At 43.6% G+C, this 25,380-nt stretch overlaps 1 protein-coding gene across 4 annotated transcripts; it reads right to left on the bottom strand.

Annotated features, from left to right (window-relative positions):
* Positions 1–80: 80 nt before the first annotated feature.
* On the bottom strand, positions 81–25,123 carry LOC139531645 (cyclin-dependent kinase 8). Of its 4 annotated transcripts, none has more exons than XM_071328294.1 (13): positions 24,676–25,120; positions 14,267–14,342; positions 14,070–14,180; positions 13,627–13,767; positions 12,897–12,954; positions 12,587–12,718; positions 12,121–12,264; positions 11,164–11,233; positions 10,782–10,854; positions 10,570–10,667; positions 4,910–4,997; positions 1,347–1,499; positions 81–1,222 (listed from the first exon to the last, which is right to left on the bottom strand). In XM_071328294.1, the coding sequence occupies exons 1-13, from the start codon at positions 24,801–24,803 to the stop codon at positions 1,097–1,099; spliced, it is 1,398 nt and encodes a 465-aa protein (XP_071184395.1). In that variant the 5' UTR covers positions 24,804–25,120; the 3' UTR covers positions 81–1,096. The 4 variants fall into 4 exon arrangements, with proteins under 4 accessions (XP_071184395.1, XP_071184397.1, XP_071184396.1 ...); XM_071328296.1 differs by having other exon boundaries at positions 14,267–14,432; positions 24,676–24,808; XM_071328295.1 differs by lacking the exon at positions 12,121–12,264 and having other exon boundaries at positions 24,676–25,121.
* Between the last annotated feature and the right edge of the window lie 257 nt (positions 25,124–25,380).

Raw genomic sequence — 25,380 nt, 5'->3', positions numbered from 1 at the left:
AAAGCACTCACATAACACAGAGAGACAGACAGACACACAGAGAGACAGACAGACACACAAAGAGACAGACAGAGACCCCCCAATGTCAACATTACCACTTTTATTGTCAGGATACTTGTGTCATGTAAAATATTTCAATACAGTAAAAATGCATGTTCCATATGCCATCCTCCACACAATGTGTTGGTTTGTCATCAAGAAGATAAGGCTTTGCCCACAGCGATAAAAACGGCAGCTCTCTCTCAGCACAACAGAAGCTGCTTCACCACTTTTTTTTTTGTGTGAACACAAAACGGATTAAATTATAAACTACTAAAATCTTATTTTTTTATTCCTTTTGTTGTTTCTCAATAAAGCCCTCAACCAGAGCTGTGGGCGGGGCCCCACAAACTCCCAGAATGCTCCTGTCAGCAGCTCAATTCGGTCCCCAACGAAGATGCCCATGGAAGGGCGGACAGACACAAAGATGGGAAGACAAACAGACAGAGGGACAGAGACAGGAAAGACATATATTCTGTCAATGCTGGCAGTCACATAGCAGCTTTAATCTCATCGAAGCTTCAACAGGAAGAGGGGAATCCGGCTGGAAAGGGGGAGAGCTTTGGTGGAGGGGTAAGGAGAGAAGGAAATGAGGGTAAGGGAAGAGGGGAGCCCCGGGTCCACCTTCTGTTTGTTGGTCTTGTGGCTGTAGTTAAGTACCAGTTCTGAAGGTTAACTTTGTAATGGTCACAAACTTGCAGCGACGATAACTTGAACCACAGAGGAAGGAACGAGGGAAACAACAAACTGACAGCATCTGTTCTTCCTTCTCCATCTTCTTCTTGGTTTAGTCTCCATGTGTTGAAGTCATTTTCTGTCATGGCTGATGTTGTCGCGTTATGTCATGTTCTGTCATGGCTGATGTTGTCATTTTCTGTAATGGCTGATGTTGTTGCATCATGTCATGTTCTTTTAAAATGAGTATATTGTATTAACATACTGGGCTAATGGACTGCTGCAGTGAGGGTGGACCGGTGGGCTGTTGCCATGGACACACCCACTTCCCTTGGTACATTCTCCCTAGCGAGCATGGAGAGGGGTGGGTAGAGGTCAAGGGTCAGTAGCGGTGGGTCTGGTGTGAGTACTGCGGGGGCTGCTGGGAGGTAGAGGAGTATCCAATGCTGCTTTGGGGCAGTGATGTGCTTGGTCCGGGGTTCTGGTAGGCAGCATGTGGATTGGAGCGCTGACAGATAAATAAGGTAACTTATCAGACTCTTAATTTCCAATTTAGGTTTTTACAATTTGGTGGGATAACCCAGAAATGAGCTAAATCATGCTGTATATGGTATTGCGTGTGTGTACCATACCTGGTAGTCTGTAGTCATGAGGCCACTTGAGGTAGTGACGGGCGGGATCACTCGCACCTTCTTTAGGGGCGGGCCCTGGGCATGGCTATTGTCAGGGTTACCAGTGTGCCCCGCCCCATTGGTGTGGTTGTTCCCCTGCTGCTGCTGGTTCTTCTGGAAAATTAAACACCCACCCAAGCATCCATCAACGGATAACCGTACACTAACACACACTGGAAATACACGCAAATGTTTTGCTTAAAAGACCCAATGCAGCCGCTTTTATATCAATATATTATATCAATATCAAATCATTTCTGGGTAACAATTAAGTAACTAACTGTAATAGATTTCCTAGATTTCCAAGAATGTTGCTAGGACTGTCTGGGAGTGGTCTGAGTGGGGAGGGGACAACTGGAAAACAAGCTGTTATTGGCAGAGAGGTTTGGAACCCTCTGTTATTGGTCTATTAACCAATTTACCACAGTGACGTCACCATGGAAAGCTGAAACTCAATTCCATTACAAACCTGCTGATTACAAGTTTGTGTAGAAATGATACAAAACACAAGAGAGAAAAAAACACACTGGGCCTTTAAAAACTTTTAATCTACATTTGACTAAACACACACAAGTCAAAAGTTTGGATAAACCTACTCATTCAAGGGTTTTTCTTTATTTGTACTATTTTCTACATTGTAGATTAATAGTGAAGACATCAAAACTATGAAATATTACATATGGAATCATGTAGTAACCAAAAAAGTATATTTTATATTCTTCAAAGTAGCCACCCTTTGCCTTAATGACAGCTTTGCACACTCTTGGCATTCTCTCAACCAGCTTCACCTGGAATGCTTTTCCAACAGTCTTGAAGGAGTTCCCACATATGCTGAGCACTTGTTGGCTGCTTTTCCTTCACTCTGCGGTTCAACTCATCCCAAACCATCTCAATTGGGTTGAGGTCAGGTGATTGTGGAGGCCAGGACATTTGATGCCGCACTCCATCACTCTCCTTCTTGGTCAAATAGCCCTTACACAGGTAGAAAGAGGAGGAAGGGAAGCGCTACTAAGGTACAAAATAGTAAATTTGGTAGACAGAAGGTGCTCTTTGGTAAAAGGGGAGCATTGGTCATCAAAAAGAAAGGAGGCCCAAGGCACTCTTCATATAATTAATTCAAATGCCTTTATTAGTATGGCATGTTCAATAGAAACAAAGTTTTTAAAAATCCGACGCATTTCGGCTGCATGGCCTTCGTCAGGGAGTACAAAAAAAGAATACAATGTCCTCTTTTGAACTGTTTTTCCAATTAGCCCTAATTAGAAGAGGGAGTGGTTACAAAATTGATTGGACACACCTAGTAAGCAATACTATACACATTAAAAAGTAAAATACTGAAGCTATGTTATCATAAAAATACAACTCCAAGCTAGAAGTATCAGGACACCTAGAAAGGTAGTTCTAACCTTAAATATGACTGGGAGAAGTGTCTAGGATAAGAAAGCAATATATTCCATAGTACACTAGAACACAGCAAAACATGAACAACAACAGTCTAAACATAGCTGAGGGCAATTGAGCAAAATGTCCACTAGATGACAGCAAATGGACCTATCACAACCCTACAGGAAGGGTGAGAAATCCATATCTTCATTTAAACCAGGGTATTTAGTGGCCTGTAGTTTGTAAATCCCAAAACTTTCCCTTTGGTTTAATTGTTTAAGACGGTCCCCTTTTCTAATAGAGGCCGGAATATGATCAATACCCATAGCTTGTAGGGAGGCAGGGTTACCATGGTGTAAGGACTTGTAGTGCCTTGCCATGGTATGGCGTACTTGTGTTCCGCTAAGCGGTCTTGAAGGCGTCTCTTTGTCCGTCCAATATAGAACACCTTGCACTGTGGACATTCCAGTCTATAGATGACATGAGTGGTTTTGCAGTTAATGAAATGCTTGACGTAATACTCAATTTTGGAAGCTGTGTCAACAAAATACTTATTCTGTGCAATATTTATGCAATGGTTACATTTAAAAGAGCCCTTGGGTTTGTGGTCAAGCCAAGTTTTTTGAGAGTCACCCGGAAGATAACTGTGGACTAATTTGTCATTTAGGGTAGGACATCTCTTAAAGCTTATGACTGGTGGCTCAGGAAAGACTTGACGTAGTAGCGTATCACTTTGGATGATTTCCCAATTATTTTTAATGATTATTTTAATGTTCTCTGCTTCAGTGCTGTATTTTGTAACAAAATACACTCTCTCTGCTGAATCACGAGGCACTCCCCTTCGCAACAAGTTCTCTCTGTCAAGTAATCCAGCCCTTATACCTGCATCTTTCAGGACCTGAATGCTGTAGCCCCGATTCAAGAAGCGATTCTCCAATTCAGCAGATTTGACACTGTAGTCTGTCTTACACAGCCTGGAGGTGTGTTTTGGGCCATTGTCCTGTTGAAAAACAAATGATAGTCCCACTAAGCCCAAACCAGATAGGATGGCGTAGCGCTGCAGAATGCTGTGGTAGCCATGCTGGTTAAGTGTGCCTCTAAATAAATCACTGACGGGGTCACCAGCAAAGCACCATCACACCTCCTCCTCCATGCTTCACGGTGGGGACCACACATGCAGAGATCATCCATTCACCTACTCTGCATCTCACAAGGACATGGTGGTTGAAACCAAAAATCTAAAATTTGGACTCATTAGACCAAAGGACAGATTTCCACCCGTCTAATGTCCATTGCTCATGTTTCTTGGCCCAAGCAAGTATTTTCTTCTTATTGGTGTCCTTTAGTAGTGGTTTCTTTGCAGCAACTCGACCATGAAGGCCTGATTCACACAGTCTCCTCTGAACAGTTGATGTTGAGATGTGTCTGTTACTTGAACTCTGTGAAGCATTTATTTGGACTTCACTTTCTGAGGCTGGTAACTCTAATGAACTTATCCTCTGCAGCAGAGGTAACTCTGGGTCTTCCTTTCCTGTGATGGTCCTCATGAGAGCCAGTTTCATCAAAGAGCTTGATTGTTTTTGCGACTGCACTTGAAGAAACGTTCAAAGTTCTTGACATTTTCCAGATTGACTGACCTTCATGTCTTAAAGTAATGATGGACTGTCGTTTCTCTTTGCATATTTGAGATGTTCTTGCCATAATATGGACGTGATCTTTTAACAAATAGGGCTATCTTCTGTATACCATGTCCCAACACAACTGATTTGCTCAAACGCATTAAGAAGGAAAGAAATTCCACAAATTCTCTTTTAACAAGGCACACCTGTTAATTGAAAGGCATTCCAGGGGACTACCTCATGAAGCTGGTTGAGAGAGAGCTTGAGAGATTGCCAAGAGTGTGCAAAGCTGTCATCAAGACAAAGGGTGGCTATTTGAAGAATATAAAATATACTTTTTTGGTTACAACATGATTCCATATGTATTATTTCATAGTTTTGATGTCCTCACTATTATTCTACAATGAAAATAGTAAAAAAAAAAAAAAAAAATGAAATGAGTAGGTGTGTCTAAACTTTTGACTGGTACTATATATATATATATATATATATATATATATATATATATATATATACACTCACATTTCTGACTTTCTCTGCCTTGTCCTCTGGCTCCTCCTCTGTCAGGAACTCCCTCTTTGGGTAGGGGATCTGGCAGCCTGCAAACACACTGAGTGAGAAATACAAAGAGTTATCAATCACTTATCTTACAGGATATACCCCCACACAACCCCAGACATGTAGTAATAAATGTGCTACTCCGTTCTGTCACCTCTGGTCTCCTGGCGTCCCACCCCTACCGGGGGTCTGCTCCCGCTCAGCCCAGTAAAAGCTATTTTCTGTTCTGGCACCCCAGTGGTGGAACCAGCTTCCCCTTAACGTCATGACTATCATGATCATAGGTCTCTCCTATCATTGCTATGCAGACGACACACAATTAATCTTCTCCTTTCCCCCCTCTGATAACCAGGTGGTGAATCGCATCTCTGCATGTCTGGCAGACATATCAGTGTGGATGATGGATCACCACCTCAAGTTGAACCTCGGCAAGACGGAGCTGCTCTTCCTCCCGGGGAAGGACTGCCCGTTCCATGATCTCGCCATCACGGTTGACAACTCCATTGTGTCCTCCTCCCAGAGTGCTAAGAACCTTGGCGTGATCCTGGACAACACCCTGTCGTTCTCAACTAACATCAAGGCGGTGACCCGTTCCTGTAGGTTCATGCTCTACAACATTCGCAGAGTACGACCCTGCCTCACGCAGGAAGTGGCGCAGGTCCTAATCCAGGCACTTGTCATCTCCCGTCTGGATTACTGCAACTCGCTGTTGGCTGGGCTCCCTGCCTGTGCCATTAAACCCCTACAACTCATCCAGAACGCCGCAGCCCGTCTGGTGTTCAACTTTCCCAAGTTCTCTCACGTCACCCCGCTCCTCCGCTCTCTCCACTGGCTTCCAGTTGAAGCTCGCATCCGCTACAAGACCATGGTGCTTGCCTACGGAGCTGTGAGGGGAACGGCACCTCCGTACCTTCAGGCTCTGATCAGGCCCTACACCCAAACAAGGGCACTGCGTTCATCCACCTCTGGCCTGCTTGCCTCCCTACCTCTGAGGAAGTACAGTTCCCGCTCAGCCCAGTCAAAACTGTTCGCTGCTCTGGCACCCCAATGGTGGAACAAACTCCCTCACGACGCCAGATCAGCGGAGTCAATCACCACCTTCCGGAGACACCTGAAACCCCACCTCTTTAAGGAATACCTAGGATAGGATAAAGTAATCCTTCTAACCCCCCCCCTTAAAAGAGTTAGATGCACTATTGTAAAGTGGTTGTTCCACTGGATATCATAAGGTGAATGCACCAATTTGTAAGTCGCTCTGGATAAGAGCGTCTGCTAAATGACTTAAATGTAAATGTAAATGACAGCTGCCAATCTTCCAAAAATTGTTTGAAACCCTACTTCTTCAAAGCAGTGGAGGCTCCTCAGAGGAGGACCATCCTCCTCAGTGAATTTCATAAAAATGTTAAGTTATCCTTTTCAGATAAAACTATACTAAATATAATCACGTCACCAAATAACTGATTAAAACACACTATTTTGCAAAGAAGGTCTACAGTAGCCTCAACAGCACTCTGTAGGGTAGCACCATGGTGTAGCCGGAGGACAGCTAGCTTCCGTCCTCCTCTGGGTACATTGACTTCAATACAAAACCTAGGAGGATCATGGTTCTCACCCCCTTCCATAGACTTAAACAGTAATTATGACAACTTCCGGATGACGTTCTCCAGCCTATAGAACTCTTGCAGCATGAACTGACATGTTGTCCACCCAATCAAAGGATCAGAGAATTAATCTAGTACTGAAAGCACAAGCTACTGCTAGCTAGCACAGCAGTGGATAAAATGTGGTGAGTTATTGACTCAGAGAGAAAGACAATAGATGAACAGTTTTGAACACATTAATTTCTTGAGACGTGAGACAGATTGAAAGTGAAAAGAAATGACACTTACTTTGCTAGCAAATACAGCTAGCTAGTTTAGCCTACTGAAACAACCTGCTCCAACAGAGGGATGCTATGTTAGCTAGCTGGCTATGACTTTCCAACACAACACTGGAACTCCAAGTCAAGGTAAGCTTTTGGTATTATTACTGCGTGGCCCGCCGGTGTAACTGCATACTGACTATACACTAACACGTTAGTTCTATTAGCTATGCTGACTATGACGTTACTTTAGCTAATATGGTGACAACCATGTAGGCTGTTTGTAAAGGTTTGGCTTGGAAAGGTTTTTTCGCCTGGTCACATACAGCTGATTTGTTGTGCATTGAGGTCCACAAGCGAAGGGAAGGAATACAACGTGGCTGCTATGAGAGTTTATGCATGATCAGGGGTGTATTCATTCCGCCGATTCTGTTGAAAAACATTTCTTAAACGGAAGCAAACGGAACAAAAACGGGGATAAACATTCCTGTCCAATAGAAACTCTTGTTTTCAATGGACTAACGTTAACACCCTATATCAGCTAGATGCAGGCATGAGTGTGCAAGGCGGTATTGAATGCCACTGTCTGTCACCTCAAATTTGTTTCTCGACCTGTTTGCTCCGACATTGTAAACTTTAATTCATAGGCTAGGTTGTAGCAACTTCCTGATGAGTATAGGGAAAATTAGAGTATCATGTAGTAGCCTAAACCGATCGCTGTTACATTGAACTGGGTGAATGGAATATGAATGAAAGTCATCCAATATGCTGTAATAGAAATAAGGCCATGCTCAGACCTGCCAACCCTGTCCAACTGTTTAGAGTACCAGACGGGCAAATTGGAGATTCATGTGCTTAGACAAACATTATGCATCACACCCGGTTCAGTTCAGTCCTCTGAAAAGGTATTTAGAAAACATAAAAGATTCATACTGATAAGTACAGAACATATAATATAAATATGTTTTGTGGAATTAGCATAGATTGTCTGTATGTTTATTCCATTACATGTACAGTATAGAATGGAGATAATTATCTATAACGTTTTTCTTAGCACATGCCCCCAAGTTTAGTCTCTATAGCAGAGGAACGCTAGTCACCTCTCAAACAGGGCCAATTACTAGGGCCAGCTCACAAGTATTGGCTTTTTAGACAGATTCCTAATCAACACTAAAAGCAAAATCATTTTGAAAACATAAAAACAAATGATCACATCGACACAGACTACAAACTGGCTACACAAAGCTTAAGTAGGCTACCGCAAAGGGAATCTGAACGCTGTTCAGCAGGCTACCGCAAAGGGAATCTGAACGCTGTTCAGCAGGCTACCGCAAAGGGAATCTGAACGCTGTTCAGCAGGCTACCGCAAAGGGAATCTGAACGCTGTTCAGCAGGCTACCGCAAAGGGAATCTGAACGCTGTTCAGCAGGCTACCGCAAAGGGAATCTGAACGCTGTTCAGCAGGCTACCGCAAAGGGAATCTGAACGCTGTTCAGCAGGCTACCGCAAAGGGAATCTGAACGCTGTTCAGCAGGCTACCGCAAAGGGAATCTGAACGCTGTTCAGCAGGCTACCGCAAAGGGAATCTGAACGCTGTTCAGCAGGCTACCGCAAAGGGAATCTGAACGCTGTTCAGCAGGCTACCGCAAAGGGAATCTGAACGCTGTTCAGCAGGCTACCGCAAAGGGAATCTGAACGCTGTTCAGTAGGCTACCGCAAAGGGAATCTGAACGCTGTTCAGCAGGCTACCGCAAAGGGAATCTGAACGCTGTTCAGCAGGCTACCGCAAAGGGAATCTGAACGCTGTTCAGTAGGATAATGCAAAGGGAATCTGAACGCTGTTCAGTAGGATAATGCAAAGGGAATCTGAACGCTGTTCAGTAGGATAACGCAAAGGGAATCTGAACGCTGTTCAGTAGGCTACCGCAAAGGGAATCTGAACGCTGTTCAGTAGGATAATGCAAAGGGAATCTGAACGCTGTTCAGTAGGATAATGCAAAGGGAATCTGAACGCTGTTCAGTAGGATAATGCAAAGGGAATCTGAACCCTGTTCAGTAGGATAACACAAAGGGAATCTGAACGCTGTTCAGTAGGATAATGCAAAGGGAATCTGAACGCTGTTCAGTAGGCTACCGCAAAGGGAATCTGAACGCTGTTCAGTAGGATAATGCAAAGGGAATCTGAACGCTGTTCAGTAGGATAATGCAAAGGGAATCTGAACGCTGTTCAGTAGGATAACGCAAAGGGAATCTGAACGCTGTTCAGTAGGCTACCGCAAAGGGAATCTGAACGCTGTTCAGTAGGATAATGCAAAGGGAATCTGAACGCTGTTCAGTAGGATAATGCAAAGGGAATCTGAACGCTGTTCAGTAGGATAATGCAAAGGGAATCTGAACCCTGTTCAGTAGGATAACACAAAGGGAATCTGAACGCTGTTCAGTAGGATAATGCAAAGGGAATCTGAACGCTGTTCAGTAGGCTACCGCAAAGGGAATCTGAACGCTGTTCAGTAGGATAATGAAAAGGGAATCTGAACGATGTTCGCTAGAAGAGTCTGCTGTTTCAGCCTATGTAAAGGTGTCTATTGTCTTTCTTTGCAGCGCATATATCATTTCAGATTTTCAAAATTGATAAAATCTCAAAATGTAGTGCAAATACATTTTAGAAGCATTGCCTCTATAGTTAATACCGGACACTCATTCATTCTTCATCGTGCAGTCTTCTAAACTCGACTCCATTTAATTCCAAGATGTTTATATTTATTTTTTATTATACTTTTGTAATGCTTTTTGTGACGTGGATCATAATTACTGTTAAAGTCTATCAGGTTGCGTGATCCTTGTAATGGATACGTGGAAAATACAACTAATGGGACGCAGAATTGAACGTATTTCACACTCGCACAAATGCGACCAGTTATTTTTCGTGCTTGCATTTAATTTCTTTCACTAGCAAATGCGAGTGAACTGCTGGTACTTTAGAGCCCACTGAATGTCCATCTTATGTTCTCTAACGTTAGCTTGAACCAATGTGTTTACCTTTCCACAACACACGGAGTCGAAAAGGGATTTGTCCATGTGTTAACTTGCAGCTGACAGTCGGAAAACTCTGCATCACAACAAACAGGAGGAGGGGCAGACATGAGGTAGCTACGTCTAATAATGATGTATTCATCTCTATGTCCGTTGACACAAACTCCATTCATGTCTGTGTGTTGCAGCTCGAAAATTAGATTTACTCAGTGGATACTTTTTTCTTCTTCATGTAATAAAAAAAATAACAGGCCTCTTTCATTTCTGCGTACTTTTAACTCGGATCTCGTACCTGCATACATGGACAGAGAATTGCATAGTTGGTACGCAAAATGTGTGCATGTTGGCCGGTCTGCAAGCCCATGAAAACAAAACTCCCTCATCTGAAACGGCACTGACCACCACTGCTTCAAAGAGTATCTTAAATAAATTCCTCCCCAAAAACTACATTTGTCTTTTCTTACTAGCACTGACACTGCATGTAACTACTTTACTGAAGGAAAATGTTCTTACTACGACTGGGATGTGGTTGTCTCACTTAGCCATCTTAAGATGAATGAACTTAAGTCGCTCTGGATAAGTGTCTGCTAAATGACTAGAAATGTCAAATGTAATACGTGTTATGTGGTAATACATGTAGTAATACCTGTTATGTGGTAATACATGTAGTAATAAATGTGTTATGTAGTAATTAACAAGTTATAGATGTTGTATTAGGGTCCTGACTCACTCGGAGGTGGGCAGAGGTTCCTCCAGGAAGTAAGGGTCCTGCATGGCCTGCTCAGATGTGATCCTACGGATCGGGTCCATGGTCAGCAGCTTCTGGAGCTACACACAACGTTAGACACATCATGAGTAAAACACAGTGAACGTTCATACAATGTCAGCCTGAACAATGCTACAATATGTAACAATCTCCAGGCAAAACTAATTTTAACTCACCAAGTGGAATGCTTTGCTGTCTGGTTTCACTTTGTGTTTCTCCATGTATTTTATTAGGCTGCAGTTTGTATACCTGTAAATAAAAAGGTGTTATTTCAATTTGTACACCCGTGATGAAAGGTGTTATTTCAGTTTGTACACCTGTAAATAAAAAGGTGTTATTTCCGTTTGTACACCCGTGATACAAGAACAGGTTATTTCAGTTTGTACACCCGTGATAAAAGGTGTTATTTCAGTTTGTACACCCGTGATACAAGAACAGGTTATTTCAGTGGATGAGTAGAAGACATATCCAATCTTAAAATCCTAAAATAGATCTTGTCCTGAGCTGGCAGGAAGCATGCAGGCAGTCAGGCACACATGTAGAGATAAAGGTACTCACGTGTTCCTTCTGAAGTCCTTCATCAGAGTGGAGTGCTCGGGCATCTTCTTGATGTCTTCCCAGTCCTTCTCTGAGGATTACATCATCAGACTGTGTCAGTGAGTCCTTCTCTGAGGATTACATCATCAGACTGTGTCAGTGAGTCCTTCTCTGAGGATTACATCATCAGACTGTGTCAGTGAGTCCTTCTCTGAGGATTACATCATCAGACTGTGTCAGTGAGTCCTTCTCTGAGGATTACATAATCAGACTGTGTCAGTGACTGTTTGTACAGAACCCACATATTGTTTTGGATTCATACAAGCCTGGACAGTATAGAACTGTGCCTAGTCAGGGTTTAATTACACTCGTCATTCAGTATTCTCTTTATATCACCGTTATCCAGGCAGGTTCGGATTACACATGGGCTCTCCAATGTTTGACCAAGGTTAACAATTTCACACATACAAGCGCCCATTTCAATGCACATAGCCGTGTCCTGATGAGTTATGGGAGTATCCAACCCTCGTGGGGGAAATCCCCCTATATCCAGCCCTCGTGGGGGAACCCCCTCTATATCCAGCCCTCGTGGGGAACCCCCTCTATATCCAGCCCTCGTGGGGGAACCCCCTCTATATCCAGCCCTCGTGGGGGAACCCCCTCTATATCCAGCCCTCGTGGGGAACCCCCTCTATATCCAGCCCACGTGGGGAACCTCCTCTATATCCAGCCCACGTGGGGAACCCCCTCTATATCCAGCCCGCGTGGGGAACCCCCTCTATATCCAGCCCGCGTGGGGAACCCCCTCTATATCCAGCCCGCGTGGGGAACCCTCTATATCTCAGATTTGATACCAGCATCCTCCTGGTTGCCATTTTACTTCCCCAACATATTTTTGTCAGACTCTGGATTCGAACTGGCAACCCTCCAACCGCTAGGCTACCTGCCGCCAGGCCCAGCCCAGCCCAGCCCTCTCACCAGCGGGGAAGCCCATGACGTTGAAGATGCGGTCCAGCTGGTCATGGTGGTAGGGGTTACTGGTCTTGATGTCCTCTTGGCGACAGTGGAAGATGGGCTCAGATGTCAACAGCTCGGCAAAGATGCAGCCAATAGCCCAGATGTCTGACAGATGCACATGCAAGATTAGAGATGTCACACTGGGATTGGAGCACACGCCCAGTCAGACACCCTCTTGAACATGCTTACACACACACACACACACACACACACACACACACACACACACACACACACACACACACACACACACACACACACACACACACACACACACACACACACACACACACACACACACACACACACACACACACACACACCACAGAATTTGTCCTAGGATGGTGGAAGGATAGCTCAGAACTTCCTCTCTTTGGTGCACAGGGCAACAAAAACACCACCCACCCACCCCCGTGGCCGTTCTCACCGATGGCTTTGGTGTAGTGCCTGGCACCTAGCAGTAGCTCTGGTGCCCTGTACCAGAAGGTGACCACCACAGGGTCCAGATCTGCTAACGGCTTCAGTGGTGAGTTAAAGAGGCGGGCAAAGCCCATGTCCGCTGTAGGGAAACACACAAATCAATAAATAATAATAAAGTATAATGTTCAAATAATGTGTAATGATAAGTGAATTAACTATACCCATTATATGTACTGACATAAAGCCTTATAACCTATATGTACTGACTAAACCTTATGAAAAGGGTGCTGAAAACACACAATGAGATTTCGTCGTACCGATCTTTACTCGACCCCTCTCTGGCCCCTCCCCCATCACTAGGATGTTGGCAGGTTTCTGAGGAAAAACAGATTACAGTTAAAACAGCATTCAGCAGTTGAAAGAATAACAAAGTGTCCTGCTGTTTCACATGGGGCCGGAGAAATTTAACAACTCTCAAGTTAATAGACAGCGCTATGGATGCAAGGAATGACCATCCATGAAATCAACATTTTTATTTAACCATGTTTTGCAGCTATACAGTGTTTGCGTACGTTTACTTTGTTTACAAACATCGGAGGAAAACATGCTTATATTTTGGGTTCTGATGGGGTACGACACTTGAACTAAGCTCATGAGGCATTTATTAGTTAAATTCTTCAAGAATCCATGGATACATATATTTAATTTATACGTCCAAAATTGATGTAGCTACTGCAGATTGCCCCTTCAATGTAATCCAAATATTTACTTCCATTATCCTAATACCCACAGTGATAACACATTAACCGAAAGGAATTAAAGATGAATTTGGCACCATAATGCTGAATCACATGTGAATGGTTCAGGAAGTGTCAATGCTGCCCTCTGGTGGAGGAACAGTGAACATAACATCCAGGAGAGCAGCAGAACAGGACTCTCTTCTGATCTCTCCTCCCCTCTACCCCTTCCTCCCACCCTCCCTACATCTCTGTGTAGGACCCAGTTGGTGTGCAGGAAATGGATGCTCTCTCTCCTTCGGTCTCTCACCAGGTCTCTGTGTAGGACCCAGTTGGCGTGAAGGTAATGGATGCCGTCCAGGATCTGGTAGAGCAGGGACTTGACCATTCCCCTGGGCAGCTGCAGGGGCTTCTTATTGGCCTTGGACGCTCTGTGGAACTTTATGATGTGCTGTGGATACAGGGGGCATTGTTAGTGTGTGTGTGTGTGTGTGTGTGTGTGTGTGTGTGTGTGTGTGTGTGTGTGTATATATTACTTTCCTTGTGGGAATCGTAAATCCCCACAAGGATAGTAAAACAAGGAAAATTCTCCCTCGTGGAGACATTTTCCAGGTCCCCACAAGGACAAAGACTATTTTAGGCTTAGGGGTGAGGTTTAGCTTTACAATTAAAGTTAGGGAAAATAGGATAGTGAATGGAAATCAAATGTAGGTCCCCACAAGGATAGTGAAACATACAGGATGTGTGTATTACCCAGAGGTCATGCTCGGCGTAGTCGAAGAGCAGCCAGACTTTGCGGTCTGCGTGTGACAGGAACACCTTCTGCAGTGAGATAACATTAGGATGCTTCAGCTCCCGCAGTAGCTAGAAGAAGAAACATTCATACAAACATTATGAGATGTCTCACAGACCCAGGTTAAGCCTGCTCTTGAGCTAAACACAACACTTACTGCAATCTCTCTGCAGGCAGACATGGAGATGCCAGTGCCTTCAATCTGCTTGAGGGCGTAGTCCTTATCATCCTTCCTGCAGACAGAGAAGATACAGCATCATCCCCAGTTCACCACAGTTCCCATGGGGCCTTGCTACACAGAGATAATGGAGGCTGGCTGGCAGCTGGTGGAACAGGAGTGGGAAAGGGGGATACCTAGTCAGTTGTACAACTGAATGCATTCAATGTGTCTTACTCATTTAACCCAATCCCTCAGAGGTGCGGGGGGCTGCCATAATTGACATCCACGTCGTCGGCACCCGGGGAACAGTGGGTTAACGGTCTTGCTCAGGGGCAGAATGAAAGATTTTTACCTTGTCAGCTCGGGGATTCGATCCAGCAACCTTTTGGTTACTAGCGCTCTAACCACTAGACCACCTGCCTGGCCGTGAGAAGAGGGAAACATGCTTCAATTACCTCCCGATTTAAGTAAAATAGTTATTGGTCGTGTACATATATTTTGCAGATGTTATCAGGTTTCTAGCTCCAACACTGCAGTAATACATATCAATACACACAAATCCACTAAATAAAATGAAAGGAATTAAGAAATATCAGAACAAACAATGACAGAATCCGTATATGATGTACAGTGCATTCAGAAAGTATTCAGATATCTTGACTTTTTCCACATTTGTTACATTACAGCCTTATTCTAAAATTGATTAAATAGTTTTTTCCCCCCTCATCAATCTACACACAGTACCCTTCAATAACAAAACAGGTTTAGACATTTTTGCAAATATATTAAAAATAAAAAAACATAAAAATCTGATTTACATAAGTATTCAGACCATTTACTCAGTACATTGTTGAAGCACCTTAGGCAGTGATTACAGCCTCGAGTCTTCTTCGGTATGACGCTATAAGCTTGGCACACCTGTATTTGGAGAGTTTCTCCCATTCTTCTCTGCAGATCCTCTCAAGCTCTGTCAGGTTGGATGGGGAGTGTCGCTGCACAGATATTTTCAGGTCTCTCCAGAGATGTTCGACCGGGTTCAAGTACGGGCTCTGGCTGGACCACTCAAGAACATTCAGAGACTTGTCCTGAAGCCACTCCTGCGTTGTCTTGGCTGTGCGCTTACGGTCGTTGTCCCGTTGGAAGGTAAACCTTCGCCCCAGTCTGAGGTCCTGAGCGCTCTGCAGCAGGTTTTCATCAAGGATCTCTCTGTACTTTGCTCCGTTCATCTTTCCCTCGATCCTGACTAGTCTCCCAGTCCCTTCCGCTGAAAAACATCCCCACAGCATGATGCTGCCACCACCATTTTTGTTTTTGTATTTTACCTTTATTTAACCAGGTAGGCCAGTTGAGAACAAGTTCTCATTTACAACTGCGACCTGGTCAAGATAAAGCAAAGCAGTGCGACAAAAAAACAACACAGAGTTACACATGGGATAAACAAAAGTACAGTCAATAACACAATAGAAAAATCTATATACAGTGTGTGCAAATGGAGTAAGGAGGTAAGGCAATAAATAGGCCATAGTAGCAAAGTAATTACAATTAAGCAAATTAACACTGGAGTGATAGATGTGCAGATGATGTGCAAGTAGAAATACTGGTGTGCAAAAGAGCAAAAAAGTAAATAAAAACAATATGGCGATGAGGTAGGCAGTTGGATGGGCTATTTACAGATGGGCTATGTACAGCTGCAGCGATCAGTAAGCTGCTCAGATAGCTGATACTTAAAGTTATTGAGGGAGATATAAGTCTCAAACTTCAGCAATTTTTGCAGTTCGTTCCAGTCATTGGCAGCAGAGAACTGGAAGGAAATGCGGCCAAAAGAGGTGTTGGCTTTGGGAATGACCTGCTGGAGCGCGTGCTACGGGTGAGTGTTGTTATGGTGACCAGTGAGCTGAGATAAGGCGGAGCTTTACCTAGCAAAGACTTATAGATGACCTGGAGCCAGTGGGTCTGGCGACGAATATGTAGCGAGGGCCAGCCGACTAGAGCATACAGGTCGCAGTGGGTGGTATATGGGGCTTTGGTGACAACACGGATGGCACTGTGATAGCAAACTGGATGCAGTCTGAGTAGAGTGTCATTTACAAAATAGCCTCCAACATCGCCGAAGTCGAGGATCGGTAGGATAGTCAGTTTTACGAGGGTATGTTTGGCAGCGTGAGTGAAGGAGGCTTTGTTGCAATATAGGAAGCCAATTCTAGATTTCATTTTGTACTGGATATGCTTAATATGAGTCTGGAAGGAGAGTTTACAGTCTAACCAGACACCTAGGTATTTGTAGTTGTCCACATTTTCTAAGTCAGAACCGTCCGGAGTAGTGATGCCAGTCGTGCGGGCGGCAATTGGTTGAAGAGCATGCATTTATTTTACTAGAGTTTAAGAGCAGTTGGAGACCACGGAAGGAGTGTTGTATGGCAATGAAGCTTGTTTGGAGGTTTGTTAACACAGTGTCCAAAGAAGGGCCAGATGTATATAGAACGGTGTCGTCTGGGTAGAGGTGGATCAAGGAATCACCCACAGCAAGAGCCACATCATTGATATATACAGAGAAAAGAGTTGGCCCGAGAATTGAACCCTGTGGTACGCCCATAGAGACTGCCAGAGGTCCGGACAACAGGCCCTCCAATTTGACACACTGAACACTGAGAAGTAGTTGTTGAACCAGGCTGTTTTTTAATTTATTCTTTTTTACCTTTATTTATCCAGGTTTTTTCTCATTGAGATAATATCTATTTTCCAAGAGAGACCTGGTCCAATAGCAGCAGGGGGAACAACATTTAAGACAAAACAACTTACATACACTAACACAACATTAAACAAAACTATAAACAAACACACATACAGTACAACAATTACATATTACATTAAAAACACAAACATCTTGACTAAAAACAGCTGGCCTAAAAACAATTACACTCTTCTATGATATATACATCGATCAAGTGTTTAACTTCTTATGGCTGCAATCCCGTTAACGGGATGATATGACAACAGACAGTGAAAGTGCAGGGCGCAAAATTCAAACAACAGAAATCTCATAATTAAAAGTCCTCAAACAAACATGTATCTTATACCATTTTAAAGCTAATATTGTTGTTAATCCCACCAAAGTGTCCGATTTCAAATAGGCTTTTCAGCGAAAGCACCACAAACGATTATGTTAGGTCACCGCAAAAATCACAGAAAAACACAGCTATTTTTCCAGCCAAAGACAGGAGTCACAAAAAGCAGAAAGAGATAAAATGAATCACTAACCTTTGATGATCTTCATCAGATGACACTCATAGGACTTCATGTTACACAATACATATATGTTTTGTTCGAGTAAGTTCATATGTATATCCAAAAACCTCAGTTTACATTGGCGCCATGTTCAGAAATGCCTCCAAAATATCCAGAGAAATTGCAGAGAGCCACGTCAAATAACATAAATACTCATCATAAACTTTGATGAAAGATACATGTTTTACATAGAATTAAAGATACACTTGTTCTTAATGCAACCGCTGTGTCAGATTTCAAAAATCTTTACGGCAAAAGCACAATATTCAATAATCTGAGAACAGCGTTCAGCCACAAAAGGAAGCCATACAGTTACCCGCCAAATTGTGCAGTCAACAAAACTCATAAAAAGCATTATAAATCTTCACTTACCTTTGCTGATCTTCGTTGGAATGCACTCCCAGGACTCCCACAAGAAATGTTCGTTTTGTTTGGTAATGTCCATCATTTATGTCCAAGTAGCTACTTTTGTTAGCGCGTTTAGTACACATATCCAAACGCTCGTGCAGGCGAACGAAAACTTCAAAAAGTTATATTACAGGTCGAATAAACTTGTCAAACTAAGTGTTGAATCAATCTTTAGGATGTTGTTATCATAAATATTCAATAACGTTCCAACCGGAGAATTCCTTTGTGTCTATAAAAGTAATGGAACGCAAGTCGATATCATGTGGAATGCGCGTGACCAGGACCTGGCACTCTGCCAGACCACTGACTCAAACAGCACCCATCCGGCTCAACATCACAGTAGAAGCTTCATTCAACGTTCTACAGACTGTTGACATCTAGTGGAAGGCGTAGGAAGTGTAAACAGATCCATATCCTACAGTGTTTTCAATAGGCGATGAGTAAAAAAAAAAAAAAACGACCAACCTCAGATTTCTCACTTCCTGGATGGATTTCTTCTCAGGTTTTTGCCTGCCATATGAGTTCTGTTATACTCACAGACATAATTCAAACCGTTTTAGAAACTTCCGAGTGTTTTCTATCCAATACTACTAATACTATGCATATATTAGCAACTATGACTGAGGAGCAGGCCGTTTACTCTGGGCACCTCTGTGCACCTTTCATCCAAGCTACTCAATACTGCCCCTGCAGCCATAAGAATTTAAACTCCATCAACGAAACTAGATCATCACATTTTAAAATGTTCAGGAGAGAATTCCAGGACCACGGTGCTAAGTAACTAAAACTATTTCAACCATGACCTGTTCTAATTTTTGGTACTGTTAGAAGCAAATCAGAATGGGACTGTAATTGATATTTATTTACTGACCTGACTAAAAAAAGAACAGAGATAAAATGGCATTTTACCCAATATGGCCTTATAAATCAGTGTATACCAGTGTTTAAGCCTACGCAAGGTCAATGACGACCAGCCAACAGCGCTGTAGAGATCACAATGATGTGTTAGACGTTTCTGATTTGTAATAAACCCGAGGGCTGCATGATACACTGAATCAAGTGCTCTCAGGGTAGTGGCTGAGGCCTGCATATATATAACATCACTAAAATATTTTTATCCGATTTGTACGGGTCCAGGTTTTGCAGCTCTTTCAGAACATCTGCTATCTGGATTTGGGTGAAGGAGAAGCTGGGGAGGTTTGGGCAGGTAGCTGCGGGGGGTGCAGAGCTGTTGGCCGGGGTTGGGGTAGCCAGGAGGAAAGCATGGCCAGCCGTAGAGAAATGCTTATTGAAATTCTCTATTATCGTAGATTTATGGTGGCAGTGTTTCCTAGCCTCAGTGCAGTGGACAGCTGGGAGGAGGTGCTCTTCTTCTCCATGGACTTTACAGTGTCCCAGAACGTTTTGAAGTTAGGGCTACAGGATGTAAATTTCTGTTTGAAAAAGCTATCCTTTGCATTCCTAACTGACTGTGTATATTGGTTCCTTCTAACTTCCCTGAAAAGTTGCATATCGCGGGGACTATTCGATGCTAGTGCAGTACGCCACAGGATGATGTTTTTGTGCTGGTCGAGGGCAGTCAGGTCTGGAGTGAAGCAAGGGCTATATCTGTTCTTGGTTATACATTTTTTGAAAGGGGCGTGCTTATTTAAGATGGTGAGGAAATTACTTTTAAAAAACAACCATGCTTCACCGTAAGGATGGTGCCAGGTTTCCTCCAGATGTGACACTTGCATTCAGGCCGAAGAGTTCAATCTTGGTTTCATCAGACCAGTGTAGCTTGTTTCTCATGGTCTGAGAATCCTTTAGGTGCCTTTTGGAAACTCCAAACGGGTTGCCATGTGCCTTTTACTGAGGAATGGTTTCCGTCTGGCCACTCTACCATAAAGGCCTGATTGGTGGAGTGCTGCAGAGATTGTTGTCCTTCTGGTAGGTTCTCCCATCTCCACAGAGGAACTCTAGAGCTCTGTCAGAGTGACCATCGGGTTTCTTGGTCACTTCCTGACCAAGACCCTTCTCCCCGATTGCTCAGTTTGGCCGGGTGGGCAATTGTAGTTAGAGTCTTGGTGATTCCAAACTTCCTCCATTTAAAAATGATGGAGCCACTGTGTTCTTGGGGACCTTCAATGCTGCAGACATTTTTAGGCACCCTTCCCCAGATCTGTGCCTCGACACAATCCTGTCTCGAAGCTCTACGGACAATTCCTTCAACCTCATGGGTTGGTTTTTGCTCTGAAATGCACTGCCAACTGTGGGACCTTGTATAGACAGGTGTGTGCCTTTCAAAATCATGTTCAATCAATTGAATTTACAACAAGTCGGAAGTTTAAACTCAGTTTTCACAATTCCTGATCTTTAATCCTAGTAAAAATTCCCTGTCAAATGTTTCGGGTAGCCTTCCGCAAGCTTCCCACATCAAGTTGGGTGACATTTGGCCCTGACAGAGCCGGTGTAACTGAGTCAAGTTTGTAGGCCTCCTTGCTCGTACACGCTTTGCTTGGGGTCATTGTCCATTTGGAAGATCCATTTGTGACCAAGCTTTAACTTCCTGACTGATGTATTGAGATGTTGCTTCAATATATCCACAATTTCCCTTTCTTATGATGCCATCTATTTTGTGAAGTGCACCAGTCCCTCCTGCAGCAAAGCACCCGCACAACAGGATGCTGCCACACCCGTGCTTCACGGTTGGGATGGTGTTCTTCGGCTTGCAAGCCCCCCCCTTTTTTCCTAGTCTGGCTTTTTATTGTGGTTTTGGAGCAGTGGTTTCTTCCTTGCTGAGCGGCCTTTCAGGTTATGTCGACATAGGACTCGTTTTACTGTGGATATAGATACTTTTGTACCTGTTTCCTCCAGCATCTTACAAGGTCCTTTGCTGTTGTTCTGGGATTGATTTGCACTTCTTGCACCAAAGTACGTTCATCTCTAGGAGACAGAACGCGTCTCCTTCCTGAGCGGTGTGATGGCTGCGTGGTCCCATGGTGTTTATACTTGCGTACTATTGTTTGTACAGATGAACGTGGTACCTTCAGGCGTTTGGAAATTGCTCTCAAGGATGAACCAGACTTGTGGAGGTCTACAATTTTTTTTCTGAGGTCTTGGCTGATTTCTTTTGACTTTCCCATGATGTCAAGCAAAGAGGCACTGAGTTTTAATGTAGGCCTTGAAATATATCCACAAGTACACCTCCAATTGACTCAAATGATGTCAATTAGCCTATCAGATGCTTCTAAAACCATGACAATTTTCTGGAATTTTCCAAGCTGTTTAAAGGCACAGTCAACTTAGTGCATGTGAACTTCTGACCCACTGGAATTGTGATAGTGAAATAAACTGTCTGTAAACAATTGATGGAAAAATGACTTGTGTCGTGCACAAAGTAGATGTCCTTACCGACTTGCCAAAACTATAGTTTGTTAACAAGACATTTGTGGAGTGGTTGAAAAACAAGTTTTAATGACTCCAACCTAAGTGTATGTAAACTTCCGACTTCAACTGTATGTAAATAAGGTATCTGTTTTTTATTTGTAATAAAATTGCAAACATTTCTAAAAACCTGCTTTTGCTTTGTCATTAAGGGGCATTGGGTGTCAATTGATGAGGAACATTTTTAATTTAAGGCTGTAACGTAGCAAAATTTGAAAAAAGGGAAGGGTTCTGAATACTTTCCAAATGCACTGTATTTGATGGTGTGTAGACAGTATGGACAGTATATTAAAAGAAAAGGTGTGTGCAGCAGTAGTTATATAGGATGAGCCTTGACTAGAATACAATATATACACATATGAAGTGGGTAAAACAGTATGTAAATATTGACCAGTGTTCAAAGACTATGTACATAGGGCAGCAGTCTCTAATGTGCAGGGTAGAGTACTGGGTGGTAGCCGGCTAGTGGTGACCATTTAACAGTCTGATGGCCTGGAGAAAGATGTTTTTCAGTCTCTCGGTTTCAGCTTTGATGCACCTGTACTGTCTATGCCTTCTAGGTGGTAGCAGAGTGAACAGAGTGGTTCGGGTGGCTGAGGTCCTTGTTGGCCTTCCTTTGACACCGGGTGCTGTAGATGTCCTGGAGGGCAGGACATGAATTGGGCTGATCGCACCACCCTCTGGAGAGCCCTGTGGTTACAGACGTTGCAATTGCTGTACCAGGCAGTGATACAGCCTGACAGGATCCTCTCAATGGTGCATCTGTGGAAGTTTGTGAGGGTTTTAGGGGCCAAGCCAAATTTCTTCAGCCTCCTGAGTTTGAAAAGGCGCTGTTGCCACCATTTCAGGTTGTCAGTGATGTGCACGCTGAGGAACTTGAAGCGTTTCACACTTTCCACTATGATCCTGTGGATGTGGACGTCCTGTATCTGCGGTCTCTGGAAGTCCACAATCCGCTCCTTCGTTTTGTTGACGTTGAGGGAGAGGTTATTTTCCTAGCACCACTCCGCCAGGGCCCTCAGGGCTCTTGTCATTGGTAATCAGGCCTACCACTGTTGTGTCATCTGCAAACTTGATGATTGAGTTGGAGACATGCTTGGCCACACAGTCATTGGTGAACAGGGAGTACAGGAGAGGGCTGAGCACGCACCCTTCTGAGGATCAGTGTAGCGGAGGTGTTGTTGCCTACCGTTACCACCTGGAGGTGGACCATCAGGAAGTCCAGGACCCAGTTGCACAGGGTGGGGTTCAGCCCCAGGGCCCTGAGGTTAGTGATGAGCTTGGAGGGTACTATGGTGTTAAAGGCTGAGCTGTAGTTGATTAACAGCAGTCTTACATAGGTATTCCACTTGTCCAGATGGGATAGGGCAGTGTGCAGTGCGATGAGTCATCCGTGGACCTGTTGGGGCGGTATACAAATTGTACTGGGTCTAGGGTTTTGGCTAAAAGGTGATATGATCCTTAACTAGCCTCTCAAAGCACTTCATGATGACAGAGGTGAGTGCTACAGGGCGATAGTCATTTAGTTCAGTTACCTTCGCTTTCTTTGGCACAGGAACAATGGTGGACATCTTGAAGCAAGTGGGGACAACAGACTGGGATAGGGAGCGATTGAAAATGTCCGTAAACACTCCAGTCTGCACATGCTCTGAGGACACGGCTTAGGATATTGCATGGGCCGGCAACCTTGCGAGGGTTAACACGCTTAAATGTCTTACTCACTTTGGCTACGGAGAACGAGAGGTCACGCAGTAGTTCTTTTTCCAATGGTCAAATTAACTCACAGATTGGTCTTGGGTACTGTATAAAAACCTACAACTACTACCAGGGTGACCCTTCTCATATGTATGCTTTCACTTTTCAGAATTAGAAGTGTGTGGGCACAGGATGAATATTGTAAATAGATATCTGCCACGTGGGATTACAACTCAACAAGCATTAAATATCAGCCAACTGTCACAGGAGACACTGCCACCAATCAATCACCAATATAAAAGCATAATTATCATAGCCTACATTTTTTTTTCTCTTTAAAAGCACATAGCTCTGTATAAAACGGTAGGTAAAAACGTTGTATTTGGTCATATGTGGAAATGTGCCTTACCGTCTTTTGAATTTTGTGTAACTTCTAGTCAAGGAAGCATAATGCTAAATATATTGGCACACTCCACCTACCAAGACCATTGCCAAATATAGTGCGCTGTCACCTACTTTTTATAGGAAGCCTTGAGGCTGTACCACCCAGCACGTCTAGAAGGGAGTGGATTCATACCTAACCCCTCCCCTGAGATGATGTTTCCTTAGTTATAGTGAAACATGTCGATATGGTCATCTTTTTGACAGTCGATTTCAATGGTAGTTGAACTGCTAAGGGCCAAAAGAGCTAGATTTACAACTAAAAGACCGAAATAACACTTTTGCATCAAACTGTCAAAATGAAAACCATATCGACGTGTTTCACTATAACTAAGCAAAAAACATCTGGTTTTCCATTAAACATTATTTTCCCCCATAACATTTTTACTCTTTAACGCTCCATATTAACTCATCCTCCACGTTTACTGGATTGGTTAAACAGTGCAGAAGAGAACCTCCCCTGACAGTTGTTTTTCTTGTCAAGTCCAGTATTTTGGGGATCTCGTTTCAGGCGTTTCTTTTACGCCTGCTACGTAGGTTAGCCTCTGGCTTGCTTGGCTGCGTCAGTGATAGGCTGGCTTACTTCACTACATTGTTGATATTGCTGCGAAAAATGTAAAAATCTGATCATGTAAAAATGACAGCATAATCTGATACCGAAATACATCCTCAGAATTCGGTTTAGAGCAAAACCTGTTTCCTGGCTGCAATACCCCGACGTGAGCTGTTGTTACAACACCCCCGGTTATGTTCCGTTTCATCTGTGAGCGAAGGCGCCCTTATAAAAACTGCTTGATTGAACTGCAATCAACGATGTCAAGTGTAGCGGATGGATTTTGCGTACACACTGCACCGTTAGCACGGGGATAGGCCACTGATGACAGTGGTCAAATCGAGGCAGTAAATTTTGTCATGGAGCTCGAGCCCCCGTTCTCCAGATGAGATGAAGTCTCCGGAGTGTATTCAGTGGGTTCTTCAATCTACTAGTGATTTTCATCGCACTACGAGTTACAAATAGGTTTATTGATGCAAATAGCATTCGGAGATGGGGCCTTGAAAACAGGGGCAATTAACGAAGACAACGGAGTTATTTTATTTGGAGACTGGCGGACCTGAAGGCCTTCTTACTGGCTATATCAATATAAACTTACCCATCTTTTCGCTTTGCTTTATATACATGGCCGTAGGTGCCTCTTCCCACTTTGCATCCCTCATATTCAAACAGGTCCTCTACACGTTCTCTCTCCCCGGTCAGCATCACTTTGAAATCATAGTCCATCTTCTCTGTTGTTTTGGTCAATTATCTTCTGCTTCCTTTTAAAGCGCCGCTTAGAAGGCAACTTACTTCACAACCCGGGTTAGAATTTTTAGTTGCCTTCCCTCGCGTCGCTCTCTCCTCAGCCCTGTTTCCACATCTAACCGCTCGGTTTATGTGTACCAGAGAAGATGCAGGATTCTTATCGGGGACGAGGGGCCAGGTATGGGAACGATTACTAACCCTTCTCTGTACTCTCTTGCTACTGCGTTTCTCCAACCGGTATCTCACTGGGGAGAACAGAAATTCCATGCACGGCTTTGTCGTAAAATGTCGTTATGTAGACTGTACAGAAAGAGACGGGAGAAAAGTGTTTAGAGCACCACGTGGACTTTAACTCTTTGTAACGTAAAGGGGCTAAAATTCACACAAACAAAAATATAGTATTCTGCTCAAAACTTTGGTACCTCTGCAGACAGTTTAAAATGTTCCCCCTTCACGTTTTATGGCAATTACTCCTCTCCTTAATAATACATTGATGTGGATGTCCACAATTAGACCATTCTGGCGTCTAATAAAGGCAGAAAGACTAGTCAAAATA

Source organism: Salvelinus alpinus, chromosome 10, assembly GCF_045679555.1.
Source record: "Salvelinus alpinus chromosome 10, SLU_Salpinus.1, whole genome shotgun sequence".
In the NCBI taxonomy this organism is placed as follows: domain Eukaryota; kingdom Metazoa; phylum Chordata; class Actinopteri; order Salmoniformes; family Salmonidae; genus Salvelinus; species Salvelinus alpinus.
This window is presented reverse-complemented; position numbering and strand designations above follow the sequence as displayed.